Here is a 23,516-nt window from a genome sequence, read left to right as displayed (position 1 = left end):
GATTGTAGTTTCGAAGTACCTGGCTAAGGAGGCTGGAGCAGAGCAAGGATGGCACCTGGAAGAAGATGAGAACTGATGACTGGGTGGAGACTAGTCCCCTTTCCTGAGGGCCAACCTTCAATGCTAGGATGCCCCTGGAGGCACGATTATGTACCTGGCTAAAGTGGCTGGAAGAGAGGAGGGGTGGTGCCTGGAAGAAAAGAATTGATGACTGGGTGGGAGACTACACCCTTCTCCAGAAACTCCCCTCCAGGCAGACTGTCTTCTAACAAACCTGGCTGAATGACAGCTGCCCCTTTGGAACAAAAGGGACTCAGGGGTATATATGGCTGTCCATGCTGTGGCTGGGGTTGTCTCTTGACCCACCATCTTGAGAAACTCTAGACAGCTAAACCCCTGGTGGGGACTTTCTCTTTCTTCTTCTCATTCTTTCTTACCACTTTCTTAACCGCTTTTTGTCTCTCTGTTATATCTTCTTTTCCTCTCTCCCTCTTTCACCTGGCTCTATAATTTTGCCTGAGACAATTGTCAAATAAAATCTGCTTGCACCCGATCTTTTTACAGTAGGACTTTGTTTCATGGATCCAAAACAAAAATAAATTTTAATGTTACCTCGGACCATAACAGGCATAAGTTAAAAAACTGGAGTTGCTGCAGAGTCTAGAAAGCAGTTTTAAAGACCAAATGTTATATAGGTCTAATTTGTTTTGTTCTCTTTCTCTATCAGAATAGCACCCTCAATAGTAGGCGACACTGCAAATAGAAATTGGGATGTGCAGAGGAACATAAGACTACAGTTCAGACTGTGATGAATATGAGGAATAAAGACTAGATCTGACACTGCTGGAGGCAGAAAAGCAGTTTAGATGTCAAAAGCAGTTAAACAGAGACAGAATTTCACATGTTCAAACGGTGAAATGGATGGTGCCAAAGGATTATATTTCAGCTATTTAATAACCTTTCAGCTTCCCCATGACAAATTCTTATGAGCAAGGTAAGTATGTCGCAGTAATACTTTTCAAAGTATTAAGCCCATTGCTGGCACTAATTTTCCAGTTTACTGGAAATCTAATTCCTCCCTGCTGTTAAAACTGAAGAAGTTGTGTTTTTTCTTTTTCTAAAAACCAAAACAATCTCATTTGCAGCCTTGCAAGTGAAGAAAGACTGCCATAATTACTTATAAACATGGTGATATAAAAGAGACCTACTGCTCTTTCAAACTGGGCTAACAGTCTCCAAAGTGTTTCTAGATCCTAGAGGAGAAGAAATACTTTGTATACATATAATTAACCATTATTCATTTTGTTAGATAAGTTTCAGTCTTCCCTATTAGGTTTTTGTAGTGACAGGCTAATTAATTAACAAATTCTCTTAAACAAAAATTTTTACATGTTCAAGATGCATCAGAAATTAACTGTATCTGCAAACAGTTTCCACAGGAGGTATCTCAGCTGCTAAATATCATGCAGTCTTTATTTTAAGAGGGAGAAATCTCAGACTGAAAAGACAAGGAAAATTTCATAGAGTAACCACAAACACCAGACTTGTTTCAGAAATAATAAAATATTGTTAGAGCCGTAGTATTTGCATTCATTTTTAAAACACTTTTTCTTGGGATCTACTTTAAGCAGGGGCTCCTTTCCTTGTCCCTCTCCTGAGTTCTGCTGCAGATGCTGCAGAGCAATGCCCAGAACCAGACCATATCCTCTGTTGTTGTAGAACATGAACCCATCTGCAGGCCCACATCCCAGCCCTGTCTTGCCCTGTCCCCATTCCCAGGAAGGGTCCCATGCCTGGGGCTAAGGCTTCCCTGGTGCCCCCCCAGATGCCCTGTTACTGGCTGGGGGCTGGGACAGGCCCGACTGTCATGTCCCTCTCTGCTGCCCCAGGGGGTCTCTGCCACCCCCGTCACCCCACCTGAAGGAGTTGCCAGCTCCCATCCTTGTATCATGGCATAATTCACCAAGCTATGGTTCTATAGAGATTTCTGTATATTATATATCCACAACTGTGATGCTCTGAGCTTCTGCAGTATTAATCTCATCCTCACGTAGACACTTAAAGTAGGCCAGAAGAAGTATAATAGAGGAACTGTGCCCCAAAAGAGGCCACTTTCCCCAGTCCTTCAAAAAGAGAGTCTTACTTCAGCTACAGGCAGAAATGTAAAGTCAAGTGATCTAAATCTCATTTTCTGTGGTTTTTTGTATATTGAATGGCCACATTTAGTAAAGGGTAACTTAGTTTGCAAGATTATGTTGCCAGAATGCAACACCAGTGAACTAAAACCAACAGTTCAGATTCACAGAAAGGGAAATGTCTAACTTCACTCATTGAAATCTCAAAGGTCACACACATATATATATACACACATGGACATTTTGGCACTAGTAATAAAAGAGAAATTAGGAAAAAGAGTAAATGTTACTCTATTTTTTAAAAGTATCATAGCATCTTTTATAAGGAGGAATAATGAAGATCTAGCTTCACATGCCATCATCTTTTCTTATTATCTTATGCCAAATTACTAATGATTTTGGTTTTATGCAGGTTGTTTTCAACTGCAAGAAATCAAATGCCATGTTTCCCAAAGGAAGATTTCTAAAGTTTCTGTGGAAAGAGGGACCTTATATGGGCTTCTTAAATTTGTTCTTAATGTTAGGCTTCTTCCACTGAAGGTATATATGCAGCAGAGTTTGCAATAATCCAAGCACAAGTTTAAAAATACCACAAGTGAAAAGCACAGGAAGTCCACTCTGTATCTTATGCTCACTTCACTGATCCCAGTGTACTTATCTAAACTAAAGAGACAGGTTCCCTTTTTTTAAAAAGTGTAATACATCCCAGAGAGAAACCTGATATCAACAGATCAGAAACAGGTCAAATAGAACAGCAATATTTTACTGATAACAACCCAAAGGCAGAATTCTGTCTCATGAAAGAGAATGGCAGAATTTAACAGTGTGAGGGCATGTTCTCATTCCTTGAGAAATAACTACATTTAATGAGTTCATTTGAATAATAAATCAGAAGAGTATAATGTGAAAATACTCTCAGAAACAGTCAAATATAGTCCAGAACTGCTTATGAATAGCAACATTCTAAAATATAATTATTTAAATTCATTCTGGTAAAATCTCATGTAAATGTCATTGTCACTTTGTCATATTTCTTATATTTTAACTGAAATGAAGCTTCACATCTGAATTTATATGATAGAAATAAGCATCAGCAATTACTCAGAGATATAGTCAGCAGGCTCTTTGTACCCAGCCACAGCTTTCCTATTTTACCACCTACTCTTCTTCCAAAGCTCACAAGTTTTTGGGGTGATCAACAGTCTATTTAATCAGTATGAGAGACCATTTGTGGCACATCAGAATCTCTGATGTACGATCCAACACAGCAGAGTCAAAAAAACGGGGATATTGCTATAGCTATTCTAGCTGGAAAATGAGCTAAAGCAGCTGAGACTTTGTCTTTTTTCCCAAAGTTAATAATACAAGGCAGAAAAATACTGAAAATTTTCTCACAGAATAGAAAATGGTAAAAGGAAAAAAGCTGCAAATGCAGATTTTTTTTTTCCAAAGAAATTAGTGTTCTTTAAATACTATCCTGCTGACATCTTGGTTACTTGTCATCTTAGAGAAAAATGTCAGAAATTCCCTGAAGCACTGTGGAAGACACAAACTTTGAACCAGAGCTCTAAATCCTCCTATTCACACGAAGAATCATGGGATTTTAATGACCCAAATGGTTCAGTACCTCTGATTAATAGGGGGGGGGAATTAACCTCAGCCCATGCTTTTTTACCTTTACTGTTACTCAGCTATAGAGTGGTAACGCCCAATATTCTTCATTTCCAGAGCTCAAAAAGGAAAGGAAATACAAGACCCTTCTATCAGTCACACCACCAATTGTTGAAGAAACTCTGCCCTTGTAATGTATAGTGCTCAACCACACTGAATGACATATAAATGATGGGAAGAAGTAACTGGGAAAATTGTAGTTCATTTAGAGCATTGGTCGAAGTCTTTCTTGCCACCTTCATGGGACTGATCAATATTAACATTTATTGTGCTCTCCAAAAGATAATATTCATCCTTTCTCTTGTGGCTAAATCTCATTCAGCAATCAAAGCAGCAAAGTGGTAATTATTTGTAATTAATATAGAAACCTCAGGGAACCATGGATGGAAATAAAGGATAAGCTCTCTACAGTTTTACAATAAGAAGGCAGAGAGGGAGTGTGCAGGGCATGAATGTGGCAAGGAAGGTGTGTGAAATACCCAAAAGGAGAATGGGAAGGGCATGGTAATCCTGACAGAACACTGGCTGCCTACCCCTTTTCAAGCACTGTGCAGGCAACTTGACAACATCACTCTGAAAAGACATAGTATCTAAAATCATACCTCTTGCTCTGAATCATATGATTGAAGGCAAATATTACCTTGGGGGAATGGTCAGAACACACACCTTTGGCTTTTCACTGGCCTTTTAGCATGAGTTGAGCGCTGTGGTTTGGACTTCTTTCCCTTGAAGTGTTCTTGCTTCTGAGCTAACTCTGGCTTAACAAAGTCTGCTTAGAGGCTGGCTGTCTATACTATATGCAGAGACTTGCAATTCACACATACATGGGCTCCAGCACATGGTCTAGCAGGTATTCCAGAAGCCCATAACAACAAAATTATTTTGCTGTATCAAATTTCAGAGCATCCTTTGCCTTTTTCACTCCACCACATTGTCCTTCTGATGTAAAGAGAAGTATGATCAAGTACAGATGCATAGTGATAAAGTGACAAAGCTTTCCTGGAGAGTGGAATTTGTGCCCCTGCAGTGATGGGAATGCTCTGCATCTTCAGTTGCATCTTCATCTGTACCTTAGTGAAATTGGTTTACTAACTTGGGAGTGGGTTGACATCCATCAGCTCAGCAGATGTGCATGTTACCAGTGCCAGGTAGCACACCATGTAAAATAAAGGTGACCTTCCAAGCTGGGAAAGCTGATTGGCAGTTCATCTTAAATTTCACTATTAAAAGGAAATAATAATGTGACTGACAGGCTTCTGAAGAGATGTACACAAAGTTCATTTGCAGCTTGTCAGCCAGGATGGGAAGAATAATTGTGAGAATGTTAATTCCTCATTAGTTTTCCACCAGAAGTCCTACAGAAGATTTTAAAAAAATATGGTACTGGTAACTTTGTTTTGTCATTGTCAATGCTCTTAACTTACTGTAAATGTACAAAACTTATGTATGCTGAAATGCCAAAACCAACTGCCATTAATACTCACAGAAATTACAATGCAGTTTTAATAGTTTTCATTGTAACAATCTATTAGAAGGGGACATGTCAGAAAAGAGTGAACTGGTGAACTTTGGAAAAAACATCTCCTATTCTGCTTTAATTCAAGCATTTAATTTTGTTTTTACACATCTCAGTCATTAATAGAATAAAATTATGGTCTGAGTTTAGTATGCAGTTATATTGAAGTGCTGCACTCTTGCTTAAGTCTACTCTCTTTACCTTCCCTTGAATACACGTCAGTATTCATCTTAGTTTCTCAATTAAATATTTACAAAGACATGAATCTACCCACAAGAAAAGAAAACATTCAGAATAATATTATTATTTTTTAGTACCTTAATATCATGGAACCTAGGGCTCCTGTAGCAAAATTTTCTCAAAGAATATTTCTTATTGTTTTGACAAAAGTGTCAAATGTCATGGTTTTTGTTACCTCACACCAGCTGGTTTTCTCATCCCTGCAAAATGCAGTGCTGAGGGTACTGAGTGACTTTACAGGCTAAAGCACGTGCTGATGAATCACTTCTGCATTTTGCAGCACAGCAAAGAAAGTTTGTGCAATATTAAAATTCTAGAGCAATTTAAAGAAGTATAATTTTCAGGATCTGTGTTCCTTTGACATAGCACTAAAAGGATGCAAAAAAATAATAACATTTATGTAAAGGTTACAATTTGTTGCTGTCATAAAATTAAAAACAAAAAAAAAAGCCAATTAAAATGAGGAAGTCAATGACAATGTTTTGAGTTGAATGACTTTGAGGAATAGTGAGACTAAATTCTTTTGTGCTGGGGTAAAAAGCATCTTAAAATAAAAATAGGTCTTTACAATACTATTTAAAGACAACAGCATTCTGAAAAGGGAATTTTTTAATTCCTTAATCTCAGAGAGAGTAGTCAGGCAGTAGCTAGGTTTTTCAGAGTTGCATCAATAATTGCTGCTTCACCAGAGTATCACAAATGTTACTACCATGGTTATTCCTACTCATCTGACTGGAACCTCTTGCTCCTCACTTCTAGTATTATGGTTAGCATAAGTAAAGCCATTTTCTAATTTCTCTGTGACTGAGCTGGTCATGTGTCAGTCTCTTTTCCTCTCCTCATCAAACCCTGAGGGTTCTGTGCACCAGACAAACTTCTTCTTTTCCTCCCTCTTGATCTCATTGTTACTGGGTTTCAGGCCAACTGCATCTCTAGAAGGCTGCAACACTTATGATAACCCCATCATACAAGAGAGCATTGTGACAGCAGACAGAGTCTGTCCATAAATTTTAGCAGTTACAACTAAAGAGTCCCCTAAGAGGGACTTGGACTAGAGATGCTGCTGGACAGCAAAAACTGTAAACCCTGGTCAGGGGTACCTCCACCATCCTCTCTTTACTTTGAAAACTGAGTAACTCATTTTATGTTTTCAAGTCTAGGTTATGATTTTTACAGTGATACAGCAAGCCTAGTATTAAGATTTATTGCAGTCTGCAAAGGGTCCAGGTGATTAGGAAACATAAACTAAACTTTACTATAAAATTCTGTAATTTACTATTTATAAAACTGTGTTATACTGACTCTATTTATAAAAAATTGATTCTATTTATCAAATTCTGTTATACTAATTAGACTGCAATGGTCAGAAAGTAACTGGGAAAGCATGGTCTGAGACAGATATTTAATCTGTCAAATCTCAGATTTAAATTGGCGGCATTACACCAGTATAAGTGTAAACCCAGCAACAAGTAGATAGAATCTAATTTAAAAATACGTATCAAAAGAGTTTCCTTTCCTTGATCTCAAAAACTTCAATGTGTATTTTCAATGGCATATGTTTGATTCACCATGTTAAATGAAAACTGAAAATATTGTGAATGTTCTCTATTGCACTCTACAATAAGCAAATGTAAAGCTTTCCAAAGTCTAATCATCACAATCTGAAAAAAATAAATACTTCAAAAGGTCAAAAGCTGGGGAACTTTGTGTCTGCTATTAGTTGACTAGGCAGAGAAAAAATCTAGGGAAGAAATTTTACAAAGCAGCAAATAAATGTTTACATACTTACATAAATAAGTAAAAAATTGGTTAAAATTATCACTGGAGGAGTACTTTCCAACTCAATATTGAAAAAAAAATATCATTATGTCCCCTAAAATGATGGAAAACACAAAAATCTTTAGGAAGTATTCCAGCATCTGCAATAGCAAAAAGTATACTTATATGGCAGCACACAGTAACTATGCTGACTGTACAATAATTTTAAATCTGAAAAGAAAGGTTCATTGTGTTTCCTTAGAAATATCAAAAAGTCTAAGTACTACAGATCACAATTGTCTTATCATTATTTTGTAATTTTTCCTGCTGTATTTTTATCTTCTGTCAAAACAGTAAGTTCCCTAAAGAATTAATTGAATGAGGAACTGGTGTAGACCCTGTAATTGGGCAGAGACCTCTTGTCACCATCCCAGTGGAAATTAGTATGAAACAGAAACTACCTCCTCTGAATGAATCACCTTTACATAACACTGAAGATAACTGGTTCTGCCTTGAACTCACACAGGTACCCAGGTAGAAGGGTGAGAAAACACTCATAGCCAAAATCAGCAGTGATGCTCCACAGTGCCCTCAGACGGGGCTAGTGATAAAATTTGCTGCCTCTAGATTACATTTTGGCAAGATCACCTCTTTGGATTGCATGCCCCATGTCAGAGATCTTTCTTGCTGAGGGAACATGAGGTGTGGCTCGGTTTCTGCTGCCTTTGCATATTTCATCCATGTTTGTGATAACATCGAAAATCAAGGAAAGAAGATATTCCAGATTCAAGGCAAAGCTTACAGCAAAGTGGTTAAAGTTCAGGGAAGCTTGATCTCAACTTTGCAAGTAATATGTAGAAATAAAAGCACACATTTCTGGTAGAAGACTTTGTAAGCGTAACCTCAGGTGGTCAGTTTAGGAGGAACCTTCCACTGTGTCTGGTGCACCTGTACAAACAGAAATCACAATGGAGCTTGGATTATTATATGGGCAAGTAAGGGGGGCAGGTGTGTCAATACTTAAGTCCTTATTCAGGTTTTATTCAGTGTAGAAAGCAAAGTTCTTAGGGTTTCAGGACAACATTCCACACAATGAAATAATATAGAAATGAAATGGAATTTTCAAGCTCTTTGGCAGCTGGGTTTCTTATTGACTTCTTTTCTAAGGTATATATTCAGAGTGAGAGAAATTAAAGGTGAGAGCATGAACAGCAATATACCACAACTTTTGTTGACATTTTTATCCAAGATTTCAAATAGACCAGGTAAAAAAATCAGTTGATTGAAACTATATGTGAGAATCTATTGTAGCTTTTCCAATTCTTTAAATGTATTTTATATTTGTTGTGGGTTTTTTTAAAATGTGCCTAAATACATCTAGAGCTTTTTAAAATTTGAGATCACAACAAAGAAAATAGTTTTTATAAACACAAGCTTATTTCCAATGTCCTGGTGTTAGGAATATGGATTATTCAATCACATGATACACTTCAGCTGAAAACATTTGTGTTCCTTGGTTAAGCCTTCATAAATTATTAATTTTAGCCTACTCCATCTGGGGAGGCAAAGCACATACATTATATATAACTTCACTGTGGGTCAACATGACGTTCATTTTCTTGTGGTTAGAGTATGAATGGATAGAAAGCTGGAACTTCTGTGTTCAAGGTTTTTTAAACTTCTAACACTTATTCAAACCATAGATCAAAGTGGTAAGGGCTGAACAACTTTCATTTGAGGCAAATCAATGAATTCACTTCCTGAATAATGTTACCCTATACAAGTTTCCATCTGAATCAGAAACATTCTTCAGCCTCAGTAAAGAAAGCCTTAAGCCTACTGATAAATTCCATCAATAAAAACAGGATCGCAGGATATATAGATTTGCAGTAGTGAATGCCTAGTATTACTAGAGCTCTTCACAATTTTAAGAGCACTTTGGTTTTAAAGATTGAAATGGTCATAATAGTATGAAGTGCTCTCATAATTTAAAATTCCTCTGCAATGCAGATCTCCAAATTCTTATAGCTAAATTTCAGCTGCTTGTTTGTTGTAATCAACCTGTTTTAGAGTGTTGAGCTGCCTTTCCTACCAAAGCTCAAAACCTCATTCTAAGTATATGGTGAAATTAGTTGGGCCTTATGAATAATGTTCTTTAAACTGAAAAAAAATCTCCAAAATCCAAACAAATAAACAAACAACTCCCAAAAAACAGATGAAAAAACTAAAACATTGTCAATGACCTTGACCAAAACTCATAACAGCTGATGTAAAAACACAGAGATGCTTTATACTTGTATTTGTGATACAAGGAGGTTTTTTTAGTATGGAAATGAGGCAAACTAGAACACAGTTGACTGTTGACAATATTCTCCTTTCACTTGTTATTAAAATTATTTCTGGGAGAAATCTACTGTCAAGTAGATCATTAATTATTTCTTTATCAATAGAAATGAGAAATGACAGTGCACATGAGCATTTCAAGAACCACAGGTTACAGAGAAACCTTGTAAAACATTGCTAGAAAACTGCTCCTTTTCTCATATCTAATCACAGAATCTAAGAATCACCGGGGTTGGAAGGGATCTTTGGAAATCAACTTCTCAAACCTCAGTGCTGAATTAGGATCAGCTACAGCATGTTGACCAGGACTGAATACATTTGAATATCTCCAATAATGGAGACTCCAAAACCTCTCTGCTTTAGTTTTTGACCACCTTCACAGTAAAAAAGGAGTTTTTTGTTTTATGTTTTTCAGTTTGTGCCCATTGCCTCTTTTTGTGTCTGATAAGAGTCTTTCTCTCTCATCTCAGTTCCAATTCAGTTCATTTGGGTGATTTGGTAAAGTAGATATCCACCCACTTGAGTTTGGATTGCAGGTTTTCATGAGGCTTTTGACAGCTCTTCTCATGACATCAGTGAGCAACTACATTCATACTCCCCATCTAAACCTTAAGTCCAAATACAGATTCTACGCATGCTGAAAAGCTGAAAAAAAATCAAGAAAATATATAATTTATGCTAGCACTAAAGGGGTTAGTACTTTTGGAATGTAATAGATGGAACTTAGTTAAGATTCAGACTGAATTTAGACATTCACTATGACAAACTGATCCCCCCTGCACAGGCACTGTCAGGAAATACTTGGTAGCTTATACATGCTAGGAATGGCAAATGAAAAACTTACTTTTGTGTCTGTATTTTTTATTCAACACCTTCATTTGCTCTACAGAATTTGGCTGCATCTTTATGCCCGTGACTGCGTCGAATTTTTTTTTATATATGTTAACAGCTCTTCAATAAATCTCAGTTTTATGACTTTTACAGCATTGTAAAACAGAACAGAGACATTTTTAATGAGCAGTAGGTTCACAAGCATTACCAATGCATGTTCTTCCATCTTCTGCCAGCTTGTAAGGACCATTACAGAGACATTTGTAGCTGCCTTTAGTGTTAACACATTTAGCAGAAGGAGAACATGGTGGATTAATTTCATTTTCACACTCATTGATGTCTGTAAAATGAATACACACTGATCAATAATAATTATAAATCACAGAAAAAGATTACTACCTTCTCAAAAAAGCACCTTCAACAAGTAAGCATAAATGAAAGGTATTGTACACTTTCAATGAGGTATAGATACTGCCAAAGTTGTTCATTGTTACTGTCCCAAGAACAAAGTTTTGTGGTTTTTTGTTTTGGTTTTGGGTTGTGGGTTGTTTTGGTTTTGGTTTTGGTATGGTTTTTTTTTGGTTGGTGTTTTGGTTTGTTTTGTTTTTTGTCTGTTTTTAAGCTGGAAATTATGAAAAAAGAAAATTTTGTTTCAGAAATCTACCAAAATTCTATGGGTCTATATATACTTCTAGGCATGATGTTGAGGAGCCAAGGATTCAAGTTAGCTTTGGATAGAAAATTTACAACAGTAATCTGTGGTATTGCTGCAAAGATGGTTGTTTCTATATGCTATGTAAATTTTGTGAAATTATCATTTCGTGACAGAATGATGAGCAGATGAACAATTAGCCATTGGGAAAAGTAGATAAACATATTGTCCCTGAGGACATTTAAGAGATTTCTCTCTCACATCCTTAGACAAAATTGGAGCCAGTGTTGTGTGCAGTACGAAAAGTATTCACTGAGGGAAAGAATGGAGTCTTTTTCCTAGTTCAGCATATTTCTTCTTTCTGTGCAACATTTACTTGCAGGACTTTATTCAGTTGCCTAAATATAATTGTCCAGCACTGCTTTACATAATCCCCCATAAGTCTGTACAGTATTTGTTGGATTGTTCAGTGTCTCTGGTCCATGGTCCTGTGGGCAACTAGATGAGTCTTGAGTGTCTTCTTCTTTCTGGTTATATTCCTTTCCTTCCCTTCCTCACTGCCATATTTGATCTGTCACTTCAGGCTAAGTAGCTTTTTGGGGTTGGTATTGGAAACTGAAATTTACTGACTTAGCATTGTCACTCAGATCACTTAGGGAATTCTCTCATTGGAAACAGGACCCAGACTAATCCCTTCTTAAATTTTAATGCAAAGCGGTAGCTGTGTCCAAAGCTGGCCATCAACTGGGACAGCCAAAAGACTAATCATACAAAGAATAATCTTAAACTTCAAGCCCCTTAAGAAACACTCTCATACAATCTCTCTGAAGCAAGAAAACAATCTGTTGTTCAGTATGAAGATTTTTGAATAAGCATTACTCCCTTCAAGACTAAAATTTGGGTCAACTCCACTGGCGTCATCATCATCTGGGAAGGAAAACCTGCAAAAGCTTTCTCTGAACTGTAATTCAAGTGGGGTAATTCAGCATTTGTAGACCCATAACTAGCCGATTTTTTTTCTATCATGACATACTGCATGTCAGATCTTGCTATCCTACCCTGCTACTCAATGAGAGAAGTACTTTATTAAACCAAAGTAAACAGAGTTATCTACAAGAAATAAGATAACATTTAATATAAAGGAAGGTAGCCTAGCCTAGCATTAAATTACTTCCTGAATCAATAGAAATGATTTTGTCAAAGCCAGAGTTAGTAAGCAGGAATTAAAAGCTCTCAGTTTCCTATGCTTTTGCCAGCAGGCCACTCTGTCTTTTCCAGAGCAACATATAATTTGAAACCATCTGCAGAAATGCTAAGCTCTATCCTCCTCATTATATTACTTGACTTAGTCCTAATTTGCTGAACATTTAAAAGAATGAGAACACATTGCACAGACATGCATGGAGCAAAGTGCTTTCCACTGTAAAACTCAATAGCATCTGCATAAGTGGGTTTTGATGGTTTTCTTCTAATAAAGGCATGGCTTATTTAATTTATGCACCAGCTTGTTTTCCTATAGCAGATATACAGTCTTTTGTTTACATTCATGAACATATTGAAAGAAACTAGGATGAGGAATGATTCATTCATATAACTTATTTATTCAGTTTGCTGCCAGAACATTAATCTATTGAAAATATTTCATTATGATTCATTTAACAACTTTATTTTTATATGGTATTTATGTGGGTGGAATTTGGTGGATAAATAGGATTTGAATAAAGGAAAGGGCTGCAAATGTCATTTGACTTTTTCCATACCAGTTATACAATTAGAATTAATAGCATTCTATTCTGCTGTCATAGACATATTGATAAGAAGTTCATACTTATTGCAGATCAGCTGCAGCACTTCAATTCATATTAACGTACCACCATCCATAGTATCTTCCTAAATATGGCCTTTCAGGCTTTATTTTCTCTCATGTTCTTACAAAGCTGAGCAGTTTGAGTGAGGTTATATATGAGTTTGAGTGAGATCATATATGCATATAAATAAATAAAAAAATACATACATATATATGCATATACCATGACAAGCATACATATTTGAAATGTGAAGAGAATTCATCCTTCAGATCTGTGAAGTGTGAAGGTCCTGTAATTAAATATTCTCTTCGTATCCTATCCTATCCTGCCCTATCCATCCTATCCTATTCAACAGTAAAAATAAATAAAAAATAAGTAAAAAATAAGTAAAAAATAAGGTAAAAGGAAGAAAGAAGAAGAAGAAGAAAAAGAATAACTAAAATAAGAAAAAATTATTTTCCTGAAAATATTTCTGAAATGTTGAAAGCCTATATCATCTTGATGTTTTTTTCACCTGATCTACTTTTAGACTTGCAGAAGTAATACTCTTCTGGCAAATCTTTATGACCTATTTGGGGGAGGAAAGTTGGAACTCAAGTGATAATTAATTTGTTTTATTTCACTCATTCACCTAACGGTATTTTTTTCTTTTTCATTTTTGTTTAGTTGGTTAGGATGGTGCATGAATTATTGGTGCTGAGTTCATTTTGTAGCTAGAGTATCCATTGAAACAATGCTAGGACAGTGACAGCTGCTTGTCTTGCTGTCATTTGGAATGTCAGAAGCATCAATGTATAATTCTGATTCTCTTCCTTTTTTCCTAATAGTTGCTAATTGACTCATTTTTGTCTAATTAGCAATTTATTTTTTTTCACATTTTCCTATATTCAGCCTGATTGCAGGATCAGGATGGATAGAGATTGAGATAGCAATCCTCAGGCAGGGAGAGGATTACTTCATGTTATCAAGTATCTACAAACCCTGAAGATTTACTGCAAGAGATCATAAGAGGCAGTTCACTTCTGATAAGCTGTGCTGGACTTCAGCTTTTAGAAAATTCAGAAACAACTACAAAAACATAGGTACCTATGCAAACAGGTGCTTTGAAGTTCCATCCTTTACTCGTGCAGGTAAGTTGCTCTTCTCCTTGTAACTGAAATCCATACTGACATGAATAAAACACTGTAGATTTTCCAAATTCTGAACAGTATACAAAATCACCATTTTCCACACTCTCTGGTGTTTCACATATTTCATCTACAAATAAAAAGACTGTATTACAAGCTTTTAAAAAATAACCACCTTATCTTTGAAAACACATTATTATCCATTACTGCTATAAATTAACTTCTGTGAAATTACTCACATTTTTGTAAAGTGATGAATAATTTTATTGTTCATTTCTGGATGAGAATTTATATGGAACACCTCAACTTTGACTTATAACCCTTGTAAAATTAGTATTATTTTCTAACAGTATGTTCTGCAGAATTCTTAGTTAATATATTTTTTCTAGGAACTCCTCCCTCTGAGGCCATAATGTCTGGATATCTCACAAGCCATTAATGTTATCAGAATGAAGTTGGCAAACAGTATATTTTGCAAACAGTATATTTTTTACAGAGGAAGTTGAGAGAGGAGGAAAGACTTAGATCCCATCTCTAAGTGGTAGAAATAATAAAGATCTGCATAAAACCAGTAACCTGCCACAGCCAAAATCTTTAACTGCTGATTAGTCTCACTCCTTGTCAGAAAAGAGTGGTATTACCAGATTACCTTCTTGATAGAATTCTTGCCAAGCATCTAAATTCATCCCAGGTACATTGTCACAATGCTTGAAATCTTCTGGAAACTTTCCAAGTTGAAAGGCATCTGCTGGTACTTCAGAAATCCCTGTATTGTCACAAATCACTCGGGACAATGAGTGTTTTTTGAGTTCATGCTTTTGAGCTTCTGTGAAAACATTATCATTTTCCCACCAAAATCTGGAAAGATTGATTGAAACGTTTTGAAAAGTTCAAATTAAAAGTTGATTATTCTTACTTTCATGATACCCTATGTAAAGACTAAAAATAAGAATTACAGCAAAATGTAGGCAGCTACAGCTAGAAGTAAACGTCATGATCTGCAGATTTATATAGCCAGCTTGAAAGTCACAAAAAAGGCTTATGTGAGAATGAAATATCCTTGTCGGTTCTCAAGCCCTTTCCCATGACCGAAGCCACGAGAGACTTTGCTCGAAACAACTTCCCTACTCCTGTCATTTCCCCTTTCCTGTACATTTAAATCTATCCTGCTTTCATCACAAAATTCAATTTTATCTACACTAATGAGAAAGTCTGGGGAGACAATTATTTTTAGTTTCTCCAACATATAGGGGTTTACTCTAACAAAGGTTGCTCCAACAGGTCTGTATCAAGAGACCAACATTCAGAATTTTTGCCCATCAATTGCAAACCCTGAGAACAGAAAAAGATTCAGAGTTGGAAGAGACAGAAAAGAAGTTTTGTACATTGGAAAAAGAAATTCCTTCCTGTTTTGCCAGATTACAGACAAAGGTTTTTAAAGTTATCAAGATGGAATTCAATCAGTCAAAAATTCCACTTAATGTTGATTTCTGAACTTAGGTACATTAGAAGAGATGTTTAGAAAACCTTACTTACTGACATATCAATAAGGGTATTTAACAAGCATGTAGTGCTACTAATGTAGATATAGATAATGCCAAACACTCTATCTAGCAAGGCACTGAAATGAATGGTAGGAGGAACTTGGGGCATCCTTCTATTGTTAGAACTCTCTTTTTCTCAATTTGAAGGTAATGTTAACTTATGCTTAGTCTTAATTAATGCTAGCAGTATCATAAGACATGAATAATAAGAAGTATCATAAGGCACTCAGTAATGGAAACAAGGCTGGAAGGCCTCAACTGAATGTCCTTCCCCATATAGGGTCAAGTATGCCTGTAAGAATCAGAAGACTTTCAGCCACATTTTTAACACAGATGAGTGGAATATTTGTTGACAACACAGTTTATGCTAAGATACCACCTTTATGATTAATATTGCTTTTTTTTTTACTTTTTTTTTTTTTCTGTGAGCTAACTAACTAACATTTTTAAAGTTCATATTTAAATTCTGCCTCAGATGCTTATTTACATAATGATTTCTTTCTGCTGCAGTGACTTATAAGAGGAGCTCAAAGGTTAGTGTAAAGACTAGGGGTACTTAAAACACTACTGCTAGCATTGTGTGAGCACTTTAAAATTAGTCTTCTCACAAGCTTCAAAATTACTGCCACAAATGCATGATGGAAATGTAATAAAAGATTGGTTTATAACTACCTCAGGAGCAGAAGCAAGATACAAACTGTATCTTACACCCCTTTGTGACCTGAAGCTGCCTTTCTCCTGCCTTTCATGTGTAAAGGATTGAACTGGCATAAGATCCTGGTGGTAGCTGTGTTGGAGTTATGTGAGAGGTCATACTATGCTGTGTCTGCTGAGGTGATTCTGGGAGTGCTCTGTAGTCCCAGTTCACATAACACAAGGTATGTGGTGTTTTGATTACAGCTCTCTGGCTATCCCTTCTGAGTGCTCTGGTTGCCATGGAAAACCTTGAGGTTCTTCCAGTCAAGGACTGTGAGCCCAGTGCAGCCCTCAGGGATAGCTAAAGCCTGAACAGAACCACATCCACCCACACAAATGTTACCTGCCTCTGGCACAAGTAACTGCTGATGGCAACTTGCATTTCCACTGGGAATGCAAACTTGGGCATCTCAATTCAATCTCTATGTCATCTGAAACTGAAATTATATACAGACCAAAGATGGATAAGTAGAAGTTCATCCAAACAAACTGAAGGAGTGAAGCTAAAAACATGGAAGTGGCAGGGAATAATTTGTTTAAAACCTGCTTAGGCATCATGTTATTTTCCTTTCTTAGAGCATTTCCATATATATGTAAAACCTCCATTGCTTCTATGTATTGCACGAATAATTTAACAGCATGAGTAAACTCACCGATCACCATCCCTTAATGCTTTCATTTGCTTCCCAATTAGACATGCAAACAGGGGACCAGTTCTAGCACCTGGAAGAAATTCCTCTACCAGACCACCAAGCCAAACATCAATATTGCTAGGATTATGGTACAATTCCATGATCTTTTCAGTGACATTGTGATTATTTATTACTGTGTTCAGGTCAGTTTGAGTTTCCAGTTTTGGTAAGCCACAGAATTCTCGCCAGTCATTATAACCTGTAAATATTATGTTAAAAGGAAGATTAGACTTGGCAGTTAAACATGATATATGAAATTAATAAATTTATAAGCATTAGAGTATGACAACCTTAATCATAACCATAGACAGTTATGGCTAAAAATATGGCTAAATATTATTACTATTATTATTGGTTGAATTGACAGGAGAAATGATAGCAGAATCTGAAACTACAAGATATGCAATTATTGCATTATTATCATGAAGGAAAGTAAAGGTTTAAACCAATTCTCCCATATTTAAACAATTGAAAACATGATAGTAGATAATAGGAGCATGCAAGTCTTGATTTTCAGACTAGGAATACAGAAGTTAACCAAAAAGAGGGCAAAAAGTAACCTGAATTAAGTTAGTAACTGAAGAACTTTACTAAGGAGACTATCCTACAGCATGTCTCAAAGATCAAACTTCCATTTTTGCCCTCATGTAGCTGAGAGCTTTAAACTCCAGGCCAGAGTCAGGCTTCATTTCTACTATCCAGAGCCAACAATTTGTGTACTTCTATGTGCAGAGTTGCACAGGATAAATTGACATGGTTGTCACCCAGGGACATAATGCCCTTTGACAATCAGTCAGTCCTACCACCATGGGTGGGACATCAGTTCAGGGTGTATAAGGGCAGCCAGGTTTGTTCCTTATTCATGCAGACAAACATTCTGATCAAGAAGGGGCCAAGACAGTTTTAGAAACAGAAAAGAGGAGGCCTGTCTGTCATGCTGAGGGTTGCTGCCTCTCCACCAGAACTAGTGTCCTGTTTGTAAAACGTTTTCACACAGAACTGGGAACCTACTGTGTATTTAAAGAGCTGATCAATTTGAACTAAGGTGCAGTAGCCTTCATCTAAACCAGTACATCCGTGTCCTGATCACTAACAATCCTTGGCTGTTCAGTGTGAATTGGGCTGACTGGAGTAAGAAATCTAATGGAAAAAAGAGACACTAAGAACAAGTATTACACCAAAAGAAGCCATCTACACCACTTGTGGAGACATCTATGCTTGATAGGGTCTATGACATTGTGTCTAAGTTGACCTGTTCCACAGGATGGGGACAGCCTATCAATGGCAAGTAGATGCTTCAGGCAGAAAACCCATTCCTCTTGGGCTAATTCTAGTATGAGTAAGCCTCAGGTATTTACATCAAGCACACCAGGATCCACACAAAAGCACTGTTCTTCCAGATTCCAGGCTTAATAGTTTTTTAAATTTCAAATGTTGGGGAATATTTTGTTTCTATTGAAATAAAATATATTATCCACTTATGTATTAAAAGAGGCTTAAGTTACTTTTCTGATTACTAAAGATATTATTTAAAAGGCTGCTATTATATCCCAAATATACTCAGTTACAGTTCAGTTACTAACTGGGAGAAAATTCAAGAAAAGTCAATAAACCTGGGAGTCCGTGATCACGGCCACGCTGCAAATTCAACGATGCTAAATCAAGTGAACCTTTATTGGACAACACAAACAGTTTTTCTGTTAATTCCTCATTCAGTAGTTGATCTTGCACCTGCAGTTTTGCTGAATGTGCCAGAAGACCTCTTAGCAAAGGATCCAAGCCTCCTTTAAATACAAAAATAATATATTGTTACAGTGTATGTATAAAATATTACATCTTTCTTAACAAATGTCAATGCACGTATGCTATTATTTTTTTAAACATTGGTCAGAGGCTTTTACATTCAAATATATGCAGAAATATGCTGCAGGTTAAAATTAAAGTAATAGTGATACAAAAAGGCTCCACCTGTTTCTTCACGTGTAAAAAAAATTCACAACCCGATAGTACATTCCTCCACAAAGAAATATATGAAATATCGTCATTATCAATCATCAATATACTGTCAATCTACCAGACTCATTTAATCTGGGTAATAACTTTTGCCTGATTTAGAGAACTGTTTAACTCAGAAAATTGTTCCAGTTCATGTTAATACTATGGAACCCATTTAAACTTCAGTCAGTGATGTAATTAATGTTCCTATTCTCAATGCAAAATAAGCAACTTCTAAAAAAATTACAATATACTGAACCAAACAAAAAGCCTCAGGTTAAATAAAACATACCTTCTTTAATGAGCCTCCAGGGACTAAAGAAAACTTCATGCAAATAAAGATTTGGGAGCTCTGGATCATCTAAGTACTGTGCATTCAATCTTCTTACTATTGGCTGGATTGTTGCATGACCGAAACGAAAAGCAGCTGTTGAAAATATGTTAGAAACTGTAGGATTCACTGTGGGATCATAACCTGTATAAAGGCCAATATACAGATCAAAAGCATCTGGACCAATGATTTTGGGAATGTAATCTCTTAAAGTAATAATCTGAAAGAAGAGAAAAAGAGACATTTATTATTTAGTGCTTTTATAGATTAGTAGTAACGATTCCCACATGTTAAATGCCTTTTTCTTCACTCAATTCCCAAGCATTTGGCATGGCTAAGAGCATTGGTAGCTGGTAGCCAATATCATTCTTATTTTCACAGTAAGGAGATAAGTGATTGGAGAGGATCAGTGGCACAAAGTGCAGTTCAAAAGTCAGGCCCCTGCTAGCTCCTACTATAAAAGCTAGACCAAAGCCTCCTGAGCTGAGATTATCACTAATCACTGTTGCTTACTTCCAGTAGATGGAGATAATACAGCTCACCAGAGAAATGATGAGATTTAAAGCTCTCATTGTGATGGTGAAAATTAAAATGCCTTCTAAAATGGCACTATAAGTATGAATTACTAGCAAATCTTTCAAGAATGGTTGTGGATATGAACACATTTTACTTTCAGACTTATATTTGTGACACAAATCCTCTTTACTGAATATCTGAAATATTGACCAGGCTTTAAAATACTGGTGTCCAGAATCCCTTGGCAGAGATGTTAAACTCAGGCCAATTTATAGATTCCTGAAAATACACTTCAAAAATGAAAATGCTGATAAACAACTTCAGTTAAATGCTTTTATTGTGCAACAGCGTTACAGTCACACACACAAAAAACCCACATGAGTAATCGTGACCAAAAATAAGGGGGGAAAATGGATTAACCTACCAAATAAAAGAAATAGCATTATAGGTTAAAAATTACACTGAACTCAATAAAGTATAATGGGATGAATATGAAGCATAATGGACTCAATAAAATACCTTATAGATTCAATAAAATGTGCAATAAAATATACAGACAAATGTATTTTGAGCTTGATATAGTGCATATTGAAAAGCTATTTGGCATGAAATGACCCTATGGAAAAAACTGTATCTTAGGTTTAGGCACAGCACAGAAACAAGCAAACCCCTCCAGAATGTGCTGACTTTTCTCAGAAGGCAGAGCTAACAACTTCTTCATGTTTTCCAGTTACATTATGAAGTGAACAAAATATTTGAAAAACAATAGGTTAGAATTCCTTTTACATCTCTTTTAATACAACATATGAAGAAAACTAAATAAATGCTAGAAATTAAAACTGACACTGTCATTTGAGAAATTAGCCTTTGGCTATTTTCACAAAAAAGTTGTTTGTAAGACAAAAGTTCTTTCTAATTTTAGATTCAGAGTTAGTTTTTTCAAGTAAATAATTTAAATATGACTAGGTTAGCCACAGACACAGATATCCTGATATGACTGTCATTTTTTGGCTCATTGTAAATGAAAGCCCACGCCAAGCTGCTCATAAAGGACAGATTCCCTGAACAGAGGGGCAATTCAGAATTATCATTTTCCAGAAGGAAATTAATTTCTTGTTTCCTTGGTGGGGGCAGAGGGGCTGCTATTTCAAGACATGCAAATGACAAGGCAAAAAAGTGATAAATGGGTCTAATGCCTGCCTTTGCCAGAGGAAGCATCTGATTGAGGAAAACTTTCTGTGCTAAAGAAGGCTCCATCAAGTGTATTGATTTTTATGCAATACATGCATAAAAGTATTAGTAACAAGATGCTGCATAACAAGATGTTACTAATGCGGCAGAAGATGATACTGCCAGATTGGAGTCTGACAGGCAACTACATCCAAAGTACATCAGTATTTAGCATTCAGTCTTTGTGTTGTTTCTGAGCATATCTTTCCTCAATTTGCATGAAGTCAAGGAGAGGCTCCCTACAGTTCTCATAATGGACACATTTATAAGTTTTAAACAAGGTGTAAATAGCTGGCAAACATAAAATTTATTTATTTATTCTGGCTAAAAGTCTTTTTCATGCACTCCCTGTTTCGAGATAACCATTTAAAAGATTTATTTCCTTTTGTATTTGGCATAAATAAGTATAATTGTTTCTTTCAATACAGTAGTCCTTCAACAACTGAGATTCTTCTGTGGAGACAGAGGAATGTGCTTGGCTAAAAATATGCCAATAAAATCTAAGCCAGAAAGGGACTACACGGAAGAGAAACTGGAAATAAGTATAGTGAACTGCTCTACCATTTATAATGTACTTTGAGTCTACCTATGTATAATAAGTTAAATTTCAGGTGTTTGCAGCAGCCAAGGGATTTATGTGGATGTAACGAGTGAACCTGCAGGATACTGGGTGGTTTCAATTCTTTGTGACATTTATGAGATTAGTGGTTATCCAAGCTCCTCTTAGGAGACATTCATCACCTCATATCCTCATCTTCAAGTTCCAGAGAAGCCTCGTGAAGAAATTAATTTTCATCAATACTGTCAATATTTCTACTGTCTCACAGCAGTCATTGTTTCAGTGGTATAATTCAGTGAAAAATGATGACAATTAGGCACTCTCTTTTAAGCTGTATGTCCAGCATTTAAATTACTTTAGTAGTTGATATGATCAGATAGTAACAGAGCAATTTAGAGCATTTAAATATTATTCAGGTAGTTATATCAGAGAAAATAAGATTCTGATTTGATAGCAATTCAACAAATCACTTGGTAAGTATCTGGACAGAAACAGCATCTGAGCAATTACAGGACTGTCAGAAAATGCTTTGTACAGATTTTATATAATATAATGAATCACATGTGCAATGTGCATAGAAAAGTAACTGAATCCTGACCTGCAAATACAGTATTATTCAAAGTTAAGCAGGCTGCTAGTATGAAAGGCAACATCCTTATTCAAAAGGCACAATTACAATTCCCAAGTGTACTTATGAACCCATAAAGCATCTTGGCTGGGACTCCCTTCAGGCAATGTTAAAAGTAAATTTGAATAAGAGGCTGAGGATACAGAAATTCATATCACAGCACATAAGATTCAGCAGACTTTCCTTGCCAAAACCACTTCAGTATGTCCCAAAGTAGGGCTGGATGGGGTACAATCAGTGGAAAAGGGAAATTTAAAAAAAACTGCTGGAAGAAAAAATACAAAAACATTTAAACTATCATAGAATAAGTAGGATCAAAAGGGCAAATTGTCTTTGCCATTGGTTGGAGAAAACTGCAGAGGAATACTGTCTCACTGAGATAATAAAGAACAAAATAAATTAAGCTCCCGAACTTGGGAAATATTGCAGAAATAATAAAAAACAACCAAACACAGCAATAATGTTTAACTCATTCATGCTCTTTGCACACTTGGTTTAAAGTTCCCACTGTAGGGTCAAAGGCCTTACAGCTGATGGTAACTCCCCAAAATCACCCTTTTTAATAAAAGGTGATTGTATGATAGTTCAATATTTGATTAATAATGAACACATTATTTTAGTTCTGAATTACACTCTTTATTAACTGTTATGACTGTCTGCAACACATTCTCTTTATAAAATCTATTCCTTATCTATTCCTTATCTTTCTTACCTAACAACTGTAGTGAAGTTAAAGTATGTCACCTTAGAAGACACCCACTTTCAACCCAAGCCTAGGATCTTGGCAGAGGAGGGATATAAGATGCTCAGAGAACACAAGCTGTAGAACACAAGGAAGAAAGTAAAAACATCTATATACACTCTGAAAACTATAGGTAATTGCCAACTACAGCTGGGATCTAGATGTTTCTTTGATGCTATAAATAGTCAGAGAACTTGACTCAAATTGATCTTCAAAATAAACTCCTACATCACTCTAAGTAGTTGCATTTCATCCTGCTTTCACAATCCAAATGGCACAACTGGGGAAATGGTCTCTGGAAGTATAGCATGTGTGCATCAAAATACACCCTGCAAACCACATATCTAGCAAATAGAAATGTTAAGTTGGTAGCAGTTGCATAGTTGAGCATTTTTTACTGTTTTTTTTCTGACCTTTTTTTTTTTTTTGAGAACAAATTTAAGCTATTTTTACTTCCAGACAGTTATAAAAAAGGAATTCTAACCCTCCTTATTATGTTTTC

General features: G+C 36.0%; 1 protein-coding gene across 1 annotated transcript in view; it reads right to left on the bottom strand.

Moving 5' to 3' along the window:
* Positions 1 to 10,673: 10,673 nt before the first annotated feature.
* The window catches only part of TPO (thyroid peroxidase), a 37,066-nt gene continuing 24,223 nt past the window's right edge, over positions 10,674 to 23,516 (bottom strand). The window contains 6 exon segments of the mRNA XM_030447579.1: positions 10,674 to 10,834; positions 14,041 to 14,211; positions 14,731 to 14,939; positions 16,975 to 17,212; positions 18,627 to 18,797; positions 19,301 to 19,559. Of these exon segments, the coding sequence (XP_030303439.1) occupies positions 10,674 to 10,834; positions 14,041 to 14,211; positions 14,731 to 14,939; positions 16,975 to 17,212; positions 18,627 to 18,797; positions 19,301 to 19,559 (1,209 nt within the window).

This window comes from Calypte anna, chromosome 3 (genome assembly GCF_003957555.1).
Source record: "Calypte anna isolate BGI_N300 chromosome 3, bCalAnn1_v1.p, whole genome shotgun sequence".
NCBI classification, from domain to species: Eukaryota; Metazoa; Chordata; class Aves; order Apodiformes; family Trochilidae; genus Calypte; species Calypte anna.
Note: the sequence above shows the minus strand (reverse complement) of the source record. Positions and strands in the feature narration are given on the sequence as shown.